The 13,138-nt window shown below is 37.2% G+C and overlaps 1 protein-coding gene across 5 annotated transcripts in view; it reads right to left on the bottom strand.

Annotated features, from left to right (window-relative positions):
- Positions 1 to 288: 288 nt before the first annotated feature.
- LOC149808523 (uncharacterized) overlaps positions 289 to 13,138 on the bottom strand; it is a 126,732-nt gene continuing 113,882 nt past the window's right edge. For all 5 annotated transcript variants that reach the window (XM_089978417.1, XM_089978425.1, XM_089978408.1 and 2 more), the window contains one exon: positions 289 to 6,020. In XM_089978417.1, coding sequence (XP_089834543.1) covers positions 3,136 to 6,020 — 2,885 coding nt within the window. In that variant the 3' untranslated portion in view covers positions 289 to 3,135. The remainder of the gene's footprint in view (positions 6,021 to 13,138) is intronic.

Below are 13,138 nucleotides of genomic sequence, written 5' to 3'. Positions count from 1 at the left end.
TGGAAACTTAATTAGTACAGCGAGTCCTGAATTCTTGAGTTTTGTGCAGAAACATGGAATCCAAGCAGAACACATCCAGAAATGTAAAGGTTTTCAATCTTGGATTTAGTTTCCCTGTTGCATTTCACATTGATATGCATATTCACAGACAATTAGTATAGAAGTAGGAAAAGTAAGTGACACATTTAGATACATATCATAGACAAAACAAACAGTATGTGGGGGGGGGACAAGATCATAAGAACAGGCTGGAATGGAGAAGTATAATAAAAACAATAACGAGTAGAAGTGATTCCTTTTTTAGTGTGCAACATTATTTTCTCAGCTTCAGTTAAGAAATTACATCAGAGAGAAGACAAAGGGTGTACAGTTAACTAAACCACCGCGAATTTATCTATTTAAAAGATGTATCAAATCGGTTTTAACCTTCTGGTTATATCTGTTCTGGTCTGTTCCTGTCCATTCTGGTGATTATGTCCAATCAATCAGTATGGTTGGAAAAAAAACGGGCAAATTTGGAAGATTATGATTACCGGTATACACTGTACGTCTGCCTGAGAGATGTGAATAAGTTTGTTTCTTGGTTTGTTGATTCTAGTTGTTGCTCAATTCAAATGCACCATTGAAAAACATTGATGCATTCTCATACTTTTTACAAATACTACAGATGCATATCTCCAGATATTGGTGAATATAGCTTAAATAAGTTATAACAGTTATAGTTGGAACAATGGACATTGTTAGAGAAACTTTAAGTGAGCTAAAATGTAGACTTTTCAGCAGCATGTGATATAGGATTGCTTAAAACTTCGCCATCATATGCTCCCCATGAAAAATCCATCTGCACATACTGATGATGACTTTTTGGTAACTGTCAGAACGGCTTAACTGATGATATTCAAAGATCTACAAAAATTACTAGAGTCAAAATTTATAAACTCATACAGCTGTGGCAAAAGTGATGGACTAGTATCTTTGCTGTTGTTGATTAGTTAGTTGATTTAGTTTGGTGGGGGGGGGGGGGGAATTTTATATTAAAATTTGGAAGAACCCCTAAAGATCACTAACCCAAATTGGTTGATCTGTGACAAAAACTCACTCTGTGAGATGTGCAAGTGACGTAAATAGAAGCACCTTAGTACACATGGGCATATGGAGCCTCTGTTGATTTGATGTTTATCTCCAACAGCCAAAGTCATTTAGACATGAGATCCTTGGTTTCGGTAGATCATTATGACCTTTACACCATTTTCAGATGAAGAGAATCTATATATGGCAGCAGTTTTAATGTTGAAGAAAATCCAAGTACTTTTGAGACACCAGACACCACCTATGCAGTACCACTGACTTTCCACAAGTAACTGACAATATTCTCATTTACACATTGGAGGCAAGTAATCACATGACAAGCATCTTGTACTACTCGGCCAAAGAAGCCCCTCGGATCTGTATCACATACTAGCATCTTATACCACTCTGCCATGAAAGCCCCTCAGGCCATAGGTATAAGTCTCTTATGAAAGACTAGAAGTGAGAGACAGAACCTGTGACAACTGGATTGAAAGTGTAGAAATATTACTGCTAGGCCATCAGTGATGATGATGATGCTGTTGACAATACAGTTAACTGCAATGACGTTGATTTTACGAGTACTCTGGGAAAAAGGATTCCTTGACTTTCATCCATTTTTTAAAATCTAATTAATGATTTAACAATGACTGACTTACTATATTTCTTCCTTTTTTTGAACTTTTTATATTAGTCTTGCAGCAAGCATCAAAATAAGACATCGGTAACTGAAATATATGTTCTTTCAAGAAATGATATAGTGTAAAAGTAGGCAGAAACAATGTGACATCACTTCCACAGGCATAAATGGTTTTTTTTCTTCTGACAAATCATGTATTATAAGTTTGCCAAAACATTTATTGAAAAAAAAATAATAACAAGGAATCATAGCATCTGACCACACATTTGAAGCAATATAAGATTAAACTATTATTCTAATCAAAAGCAACATGCCTGAGCACAAAGAAAAATAGCAAAACATAGTGATCACTTTAGTAAACACACAGATTAGTAAGGATACAAATTCATGATTTCTGTATTTGAATAAAAATCCCTATTAAAAAATCTGCATTCATGGACATTAAATTAGTAGGTATTAAGGGACTGATCAATGACATATACAAATAATAAGCCATGAAAATTTGTGATTTCACAGTATCCGAGACATACATGGCTGACAGACAAACAAACAAAAGGAAAAAAGATTGATTATAATGAATGAATACAAATAAAATTATGCAGTAGATTATATGATCTATAAGAATTCAGTAGATTACCTCTAGCCAGCTGTCATTTAAACTGCATCTGTCCCCAACCCAATATTAAAATCCCTTCTGCTGCCCACTAACCCATAGCCAGAAATTGTTAAAAAATATGCTTCTGTAGGGGGAAGTGTTTTTCAATTAAAACATATCTGACGGTGGATGATAATTTTTTTAAAATTACTTCTGTTGTGGGTTGGCTGAATTTGTAAGTGCCTTCCCCCCGGGGGGTATATGTTTTACTGAAAGAGTCCTAAGTAAATAAAATTGGCACCATCATATTACAAATAATGCTAAAATGGGTTCTCCATTTGGCTGCTGTGAAATCTGCACTATTGGCATGGTAGCCACCCATACAAATATTTGGTATATAATGTCTCGAGGATCGATTCCATCAAATTTCCACAAAATTGGCTTCTTTAGGAATCTGGAAAAAGCAAGATGTTGACAGACAGTCTGTGAATAAATAAATGTATGACTGATGCAGCACGATGTCCTTAAGTTCATATGATTTACAGCCAGGTAAGTTTATTAGCTGACTGAAAATAAGCATTATGTATTATGGTTTATAATTCTTTTATTAGAACAAAAGTTGCTTGGCAAATAATTCATTCAAAAATGTCTAGAAAACAGTTTCATGAAGTGACATCTGTAGACCCCCAACCTCTATCCAACATCTGTGAAGTAAGTTCTTCAGGCAATATTGTTGGCACTGTTCTATACATTATGAAAGGTATGGTTACATCCAAGCACAGAGACTGCAAATCAGTTATTTGTGACAGCTATTCTTGTATGTCTTTTCTTTTTAAATGGGATATTCAACTGTAGAGACTTTATCTGATGTTACAATCATATCCAAGGAAAGCATCCCACCTTCCCCAATAGCTGATGCCTGTGTATTACTCACATGAAAGGAAGAATGTTTCACTGTATCAAAGAAATGTGAAAATCCCTTCCTGGACATTTTACAAGAGATCAATTGCAACTTTTTCAGTTTGGGCATTAATATGATTTGGTTTGCTAACAATGTCCACATCGCGTCTTCTAGCTCAATTTCCCTCATCTCCAGAAGCATCAGTTTTGATAACTTTTGTACCTTGATAAAGCAAGTCTTTATCTCCAAATGTGCCAATGATATTATATTTAACCTGGTTAGCTTGCCAATTATAGTAAACAGTTCCTTCCAAGATGAATCAGGTAATGTAATTTTGCATAGGCTCAATTTCCTAAGCTTGTGTAGAGCTTTTAAGCCAGAGAATTCCACTGAATCATTTCCAGCTTGAATGCAACAAATGGACAGAAAAGTTAGGTTTTTACACCTGCCAATTCCTTGGAATAGCTCATTCAGGACCAGACCTGATTGATACACCTGATCTATATGTAAAATATTGGGAGACAAAGTCTCTAACTGCTTACTCAGTACTAACCAAGACTTTTCAGACATTGTATTCTTTGTGACCTGTACTGTTTTGGGGATATTATTGCCTTTTTTGGAACTCTTCAATTGTCCCAACTGCTGCACTGTGTGGTGCATACATTCACAAAATCTTCTATCACTGGTTTTAATTGTTGGTATCTCTTCTGTGTCTGTCTCTTTCAAATTCAAAAGATCTAAAGTTTCCAGCAATGGACACCTGCACAGACTATCAATTAGTGTAGATAAATGCTTTCCAATTGTAAGATTATGTAATCGGACTATTTTGAGTTTTGTCATGCATGTTATGCCTTTTGCTAGACAACCCCAGGACAGAAATGCCTTCTGATGATCTATTGCAAGTATCTCTTCATCAGCATCATCTTTCGGGCAAAATTCAAGTGTGAAGAGATCATGGCTGGAGCCAAGTGCCTCAACAATGTATCCTGTTGTTCTTACATCTATCTTTACAGATTTTAGCACAAATTTACATAGTTCAGAAAAAATGTTTGTGCTCCATTCCTGTTCTTCGTGTAGCAATAATGTACAATTTTCTATATCTACTAGAAGACCTTGTAACTTGGGCAATATGGGTAGTCGAAATATACATTCATTTCTATTTTCATAAAGCTGCAGAAGAAAGACTGTAAGTTCTTTTGTAAATTTCAACCCCTCAGTAAGAATTGAAAGTTTTGCACTGCTTAGTTCATCTTTATACATTAATGTCTGAAGCCATTGGACTGGTGCTCCACCCTGTAACAGGGGGTCCTTACATTGTATATTGCACATTATTTTTTGGTCTGACAACATACTTTTCGTATCCCTATCTTTATCGTTATTTTCATCAAAAAGCTTAAGCTCACTTATACCCTTTATCACTTCCTGTCCAGTATCTGGTGCAAGTTGACACAGCATGTGAATCATATAACTATTCTCGACAACAGCCTTTGTCGAGGTCATATATTTTGTACATGAATCTTGCTTTTCCAATGCTATTGATGATGCTACAAAAAAATCAAAGAACAGAGGATGACTGAATGTAATGATGGTTCGTTTTCTTTCCATTTGTTCCCTAAATATTTTTTTCAAAATTCCTGTTTCAACACACAGCTCAGCATCGATCCCACTGTCCTTTGTGTTAGGTTCAATTTCTGCACTGTTCTTGTCAGCATTGACCTGCATCTGCGAATACCAGAGCTTTTCAGCTACACTACTGATAACCTTTAACAGATAGCCATGGTCCCTCAGGTATTGCTTATGCTTTGTTTTTGCAATATATTTGGATATATCGAAGTGCTGCTGCTCCAAAACTTTGGAAATATTATTCTTGTACTTTTTCCTGGTCATGGCACGTCGCAAGTAATATTCAATAATAGAAAGAAGGACATCTGTTAGGTCAACTGAAAGAGCTTTACTCTCGATCCAAAACATCATCAAAGACAAGCACAGTAGAGGCAGATGACACATGCTGAGTACTTGCATATTTTTTGCAAACTTCCAAAAGAGATCCACATTTAGCTTTTCAACACGTCGTTCACTGAGAATGTCTAAAACTTTCTTTGCATATTCCTTAGAACTACTGGGACTCATTCCCTGTATCTGGAATATTCGTAGTGGTTTCATTTGCAAACAATCTAAACCATTGGACCTGGATGTAACAACTATGGAACATTGTTTGTTCTCCCTTAATAAGTTCAAACTCTGCTCCTCAAGATCACATGTCACCTCATCAAAACTATCAATCAAAACAAGAATGGATGCCATAGGTTCCTGGTTACAACTAATGATGTGTTCAAAGTACTCAATAGCATTTACAAATAAAGTATTCCTTACATATTCCAGGAATGATAAACCTTCTCCTTTATTTTGTAACATAATATACAAGAGAATGTCGAACTTTGCAAGCTGTGGTACACCCAAGTCATTTTCTGTTAAATTCATTTCATTATTGTCATGATACTGACACCACTTGTTAACTAGATTCTTGCACCAACTAGATTTTCCACTTCCACAATCACCAAGAATCACGGCCGGAATCGGCCAAACATCATCTGCAGTACATACATTCTTGTCAGTACCACAAAGTATTTCCTCGTACGATGCAACTGCTGGATGGATATATTCTATACCTTCCACATTTTCTCCCAGGCTAATGATGTCCAAGTCACAGTACACTTTTGAAACATCTTCGAAGTTCTCTTCATAGCAGGGAGAAAGAGATACAGCTGTCATAGTTCTATATTGGTTTATTAAATATTTTTTGATGGCTTGCACACCTGTAAAATTAAAAAACTCTGTTCATATCTAGCTCATTTATACAGACATTAGTGATCTCAACCTTAAAATATCCTCAACTGATTGACCATTGGAGATTTGTTTCCTTTTAGCATGAAATGGGAATAGAAAATGCATTTTGGGGGTTACTACAGGATGCACAGGTGTATAAAAGACAGTGTTTTTGATTGGCTATTTTCTATGTGTGATTGCAGAAGGGTAAAAAATGTACTTTTTTTGTTTTTGTTTGGCATAGTGGACCCAGGATTTTCATGTCCTGGCCACTTTATACTCCAAATCTCAAACTTATGCTACTTATTGCACTGAGTCATCTTCAGTGTGCAGTCTCAATTGGTATACTTTAGATCTAATGTCAGAAAGTCTAAAATACAGCAAAAATCTGGTTCCAAATCAGACCATTTGTGAACACACAAAATTTCGTTTCAAAAATTACATTTTTCTCCAGTATTACTTAATGCGAGTAGAAAGTATATATATTATTTGGTGTCAATGCTGAACTACATCTTTCTCCTTTTCTGTAAGACTATGTTCTTTGGTGTAATGTAAATGTTGTTGACGTTACAGAGCCTGGAAGAAGGGTACAACCTCCGTATGCATAAATGTGGCATATGGGGTTAAGGAATTAAATGTTTCAAGCAGCAGAGAGACTGAGCCCACCAACTATTTCGTCAAACAGAACCTTCTATCGAAAACACTCTTGATAGAAGTATTGTCTTCACAAAATAAACCCTTCTAGTCAGAAAACACTGATAAATAGGCTTTCTTCGCTGACCAGAAGGGTTATCTGATGAAAAATATCTACCTATATAACTACTTCTCAATACAAGGGTCTACTAGACGAAACATTCGGTGTTGTTTCAGTCTCTCTGCTGCTCAAAATTCTATAATTTTTAATGCTTGCATTTCTAACTAAAAATTGTATCCAACCCAACTCGATACCGTGTCCGAGGATCATGTAAATTTATCGTTACAAATCCGTGTGGTTTTGCCTGAGCACGACTAAAGAAATTTCTGAATTTATTTATGTCCATGTCGGCGCTGCACTAGGTCTGATGAACATTTCGTAACGTGTGTATGTCAACGCCGTTAAATACCGCGAGAACGTTACAGTTATCTCTGATCACTTCTGGTATTTGTGTATATCGTTGAGTTACATAAATCACATCAACGTTTTTGTGTCATCCACGTGAGAATATCCTGGCAGGGTTTGTTTGTTTGTCCAACATCACATCGTCGTATACGACTAAATTATTGATGCTCCCGTCAATATCATCGATACCCGGCGACTCAGCAATGTCAGTAATAAATTCAATAACATCATCACCGTCATTTATCGCCACTGCATTCTCATTAAGATCTTTTAACACGCTATAACACCGTTGATCATCCACCGATGGTGCTATCAAATATAATTTATCCCACTTCATCCACTTCATTATTAAATTAAGTAACAACTGTGTCTTACCCGACCCAGATGGACCTATAATAATCATTCGAATTGAATTTGGTAGCACTGAGTTATGTTTGATTGGCTCTCGTCGTTTTGTAGCAGAAAAATCAGTAATCTCCATTAGATATATCATAAAAATAATATGGATTTATATTGTGTGAAATGCCGAGCATGTACCCCAACTGCGGATATGACAACAATTACAACAAAAAATAATCGACAAGTGCTTACAGGCAAGTGTGAACGATGTGGCACAAAAAAGTTTAAATTTATTATTAAAAAAAGGAGGTGATATTGCAGCCAAGTTAGCCAAGTTACCAGGAACACCGTGGGCTAAATACCCAGGAGAAAAACATCTTCCCGGATATAATTACTGTGGTCCTGGAACCCGACTTGATATCAGACTTGATGACCAGAATCAGCCCAATCCAGGTGAGTATCCGATAAATGCTATTGATAAGGCGTGTCATGTTCATGATGTAGCTTACCGAAGTAAGGATTTGCAACAGCGCCATCTCACGGATGTGAAATTAATTCATGCGTTAATTGCCATCACTGATAAATCTTTCAAAGAAAAGTTAGCATTCTGGTTGATAAAATCCGCAATGAAAGGTAAATTAGCGCTAGGTACTGGTATATAATGGAGTCGATTTATTATTCCCCAAGAGGATATTGGAGAGGTAGCGCAGCAATTAGTAAACTCGCTGAAGCAGCAAAAGTTACAAAAGTTACTGCTAAAAATTGGTTATCCCGACAGGCAATATGGCAAATTTATCTGCCGCGTCCTAAACAAATTCACTTTGCACATTTTGATGTTAGTGTGCCAAATGAGGTTCATCAGGCTGATATATTATTTCTGCCACATGATACTATCCAAGGACGTACATACAAGTACGCGTTAACTGTAGTTGATGTTGCAAGTAGATATAAAGATGCTGAACCGTTAACGACTAAAACAGCATACGAGGTTGCTTCTGCGTTTAAACGAATTTATCAACGTGGTCTACGTTGGCCAAATCTATTACAAGTTGATCCTGGCAAAGAATTTCAGAGTGCAGTATCATCACTGATGAAACAACATAACGTCACCATCAGACGAGGACATACTGAAATTCATCGCGATCAGGCAATTGTTGAGCGATTTAATCGAACACTTGCTGAGCGGTTATTTGGATATCAATACGCGAAGGAATTCATTCTGGATACGAAATCTCGTGAATGGGTTTCAAGATTACCAAGCGTGATAGCTGCGCTAAATAATGAGATTACTCGAACAACCAACATGAAACCTGCCATCGCGATCACAAAAAAACATATACCCGTACGACGTGATTCTTCAGCACAGCCGATACTGGGTGATGTTACAGTTAGATATTTGTATGAACCAGGTGAACTTGAAGGTGGTAAAAAAAAGAGCGACTGATCCTATCTGGAGTGTTACCACACACAAGATATCCACTGTGACAAGATCCACTGATAGACCAGCAATCTATAGGTTGGATTCAACTGCTCCTCAACGTGGATTCACACGTGAGCAATTGAAGGTGATTCCTGAGGACACACAATTACCACCGCGATCACTTAACTAGCGCTAGCACCCCGACGTCGATTGCACTCAAGACAGGTCAACATGATATTATCACGTGTATGACCGCGATTGTTATCTTTTCTGTCTACGGTGAATTGTCTTGAATTTTTATTCGAATACTGCCATAGCATTATACAATTACAGCTCGCGCAGTGATTATTCTGATGTTGTTTTAACTCAATAATAAATTCAACATCAAGGTCGAAATCGCGATTATTTTTTTTGTCACTCTGTTTGTAACCGGCGAGTTTTCTTTTTATTACATCACCATTGGTGATACTGTTGTTTTTATTATTAATTTTATCAGTTATTGACAATTCTTCGCAGTTGATATATTCTTCTGACTCTGGACACCGCTAGGTAGACTAAGTTTGACCATTCGATTCGATCATCAACAATCCAGACAGTTGTATCACTGATAGTTAGTCCTTGAGATGAATGAATTGTCATTGCGTATCCTAGCGTCCACGGGGATTTATTAATTTTTAGTGTGTCTTTGACAGCACTAATATCAACTAACACAATATCATTCAGTACTAAATTCTGTTTCTCTGTTTTCCCAGGAATATTAACATCTATATTCTGTAACCGCGTATCAGCTGGTCTATAACATAACGGCACTGGCAGCATTGGAAAGTTTTCCTGTTGTAATTGAAATAGCTGCTGTTGAAGTGTGTCTCTGACTATCTTTCTACTTGTTACTATCAAATCGTCTGGTTTCCACGAGCTCCAAAAGTCACTCATTGAAGTTTCAGGAATCATCTCGCGCATAATTTCACATTGAATTTTATTCGGTTGTAATCTGATTAATGTTTTAAATTCTTTCAACGTTGCATCAAGTGCTCTATGATCATCAGACACTTCTTCGTAATAATCAACAAAATCTTTTAACCAATCATGAGGTGATGCGCTGACAAACGGAGGTGGTTGACCGTGATCGCCGCACATAATCACTGCAGTATTTTTCGTTAGCAGCCAATCAAGAAATGTTTTTAATGTTTCCAACGGCACCGTACATATCTCATCCCAAATTATTTTCTCGGGAATATATTTTGTTCCCATTCGATCTGACGTCCACACACCGCCGCTGTATTTGAAAAAGCTGTGATAAGTACAAGAATTGACTCCTCGTTGTTTCATCTCCCTGGCAAGCCTGTGTGTAGGTGTTAGCACAATCATATCCGATTTTCCAAATAATTCAATCGCTCGAGTTGTCTTACCAGACCCACCCGGCCCGTTTAAATAAACGGTTTTGTGTCTAGTGATTGGATCATACAGAGATGGTGCGTTCGACATTTCTGACATTTCTGATTTACAATAATCATCCTTAATTGCAACATCAGCGGATTCACAATATTCGTGTAACATCTCCGCTTTTATTCTCCACGAACTCCATGATTCATCGTAAAAGTCTTCGACTTTCTTTGTAAAACGAGCCAGTAATTCTGAATATTTTTTATTGATATAAAATGAATCCGTTGCAACTCTAACTGCGGTGTCAGGAAATCGATTTATCATTGATAGCAAATTTATAGAAACATAACCCAGCATTGAAGATCTTAAATCTGTGTATTGAGGCGATTCTCCGTCGATATAACTTACAATTGTGCCCAACTTTTTCCCGTCGGACAAGAACACATCCTCCCGATTACAAAATATATTTCTCGCAACAGCGTCAGCAATTATAAAATCCAATTCAGCATCATCGATAATCAGTCGCGAGTGATGTAGTTTGTGATCATATGCAGCACCTTGAGTAAATTTACCAATTATTCTTCGTCCAAGATCTTTTGCTATTTTTTCACTATTGCTGTTTGATCTTGAGAACTTTAGGAGCTTCTTTAATAATGACATCCATCGGGGTATTTGGACTCTCTCGTGCATACTCGCTAATAACTTCATCTACACTGACATGCTCCGGTGTTGGCAACCAAACTGAGGTCTGCGGTTGATATGATATGATTGCTTCACTGACAGTCAACGATACCAGTATTCGGCTGTCAAGCATATATCGCAATAACACTATTGGTACCCAGCGCTTTTCACTGAAGTGTCTGCCAAACCAAACATAACAGCACGGATGAAGTCTCGCGGCGAATTCAAACGAAGTCACACGAGCAAATCCTGTCAGGTCAAAGTCGGGTAAAGGACCGTTTATAGCAACTCGTGTCATCGAGTTCATGGGATGTCCAAATCTCTTAAAGTATTCGCGACACTCGCCCATCCCGAGAAATCTTCCTGGGTAGCAAGCAATCATATCCACGGAAATCATATCCCGGTAGTCATACCGGGTATTCCACAACCATGCCCATACTCGACACAACTTAATTGTATATCCGAAAGAAACTGATTTTGGGTTGGTCTCCACGAATTCCTTTCTCTTGCGGCGTGAGCAGCAACACTTGGAACTGTAAAACAATTAACCAATAACTGCTCAATGTTTTCTTTCACATATTTCTCTGCGAGTTTTTTCATTTGTTGTTGCAACGACTCCGTCCGGTATAATTCACCGTTGGGTTTTACAAAATGATCATATTCGCCATCTTCGGAACTCTTAAATAACCACACTGACACAGGGTCGGTTTTACTCAGCGTGTAAATAACATCAAATATGTTTTCCGAGTAAAATTGTACAACACGATCTCGTGGAAATATTGTAACCGCATCAGTCCAGGCATGAGAGTTATGATCAATAATTTCAATCGGTGATCCTGACTTTTTATAATGCTTCGAATTATATAATATTTCCCCGGTTAGTGTTTTTACTGTTATTGAAAATTTTAATTTACTTGATAGTACAGCAACATCATTTATTGATGCCCCAGTATCCTTGACTTTCTCAGCCCATGCTGCGATTTTTTCACGTCGCAGATCGGTTAAACCGTTTCCTCGTTTTGCGTTTTTAAAATGTTCCATTACTCGCTCGGCTACACAATTTAACGAAGTCATTAATGACGAAGTCATTTTCATCGGGGTGAATTTATCAATTTTTGGTTTTTTTACCAGATAGATTCCATAAACGGCTGCGGTTACAGGATACGCTCGAGTGTAATATGGTTTATCAATCCCGGTCAGCATTCCTGGTTTGGAATTTCTACTTAACAGAATGGTCTTTCCGTTAGCAAGAATAGGGTCGAGTTTGTCCACGTATCGGAATCTGTTTGCACAATAAATTTTATTCTGAAAAAATATTTTTTACCGCGTTGATGTTCATCACTTTGATATCCATCAGCGAGGTAATCAATAATTGTTTTTGCTCGGGCATCAGTCATTGTAGCATCGATGACTTCGTCAACATCGATGCTGTCATCGATGATTTCGTCAATATCGCGGATAATTTTAAATGACGATCATACATGAGAAGCGCCGTCGTCGCGAAATTCTTTTTTGGCATCCCTGATAATATTAAATAGATCAGTTAGATTCCGTCGTCGTGAGTCTCTGTTTAGTCTGTCAAGATCGAATCTCCCGGTGCCAAATAACTCCTTCATATTATATTTAAGACAAATATTTAAATAAGAAATATTATATATACAAATGAATAACTGCAAGTGGTTAAAAGTTGGATCCGTAACAGTCTGTAATAAGCCCTGCAGGAAGGAATTCTGCGGTGAACACATACAAAGCATCAAACGAGGCACAGGACCGATACCGTGTCTTCGATGTGGCATTGGGGTCAGGGGTAAAACACAGTTATGGGCGGGATGCGGAGGTAAGCGATACCGTGAACTCAAGCGATACTACAATAAAAAAAATAATGGAGATGCGCTGAAATCCGAGAGTGATTATATAACTAAGTTCTCAGACAAATTATAAATTAGACAAATATATTATTATATAAATGAGCCAAGAATTTGTTCCACATCCAACCATTAAGAATTAAGAAGCATCTCGCGAGGGAATAGTGAGACATCGTAAATTGAAAAAACCAGTTGGTGTTGTTAATAATGCTGGTTATTTAATGTTTACTGCTGGGAAAAAGAGGTATCTTAATCATAGGTTCGCGTTCGAGTGTTTCTTTGGGATAATCAAAGACGGTCTTGTAATAGATCACATTGATG

Source organism: Sinohyriopsis cumingii, chromosome 1, assembly GCF_028554795.1.
Source record: "Sinohyriopsis cumingii isolate HCF-2022 chromosome 1, ASM2855479v2, whole genome shotgun sequence".
In the NCBI taxonomy this organism is placed as follows: Eukaryota; Metazoa; Mollusca; class Bivalvia; order Unionida; family Unionidae; genus Sinohyriopsis; species Sinohyriopsis cumingii.
Note: the sequence above shows the minus strand (reverse complement) of the source record. Positions and strands in the feature narration are given on the sequence as shown.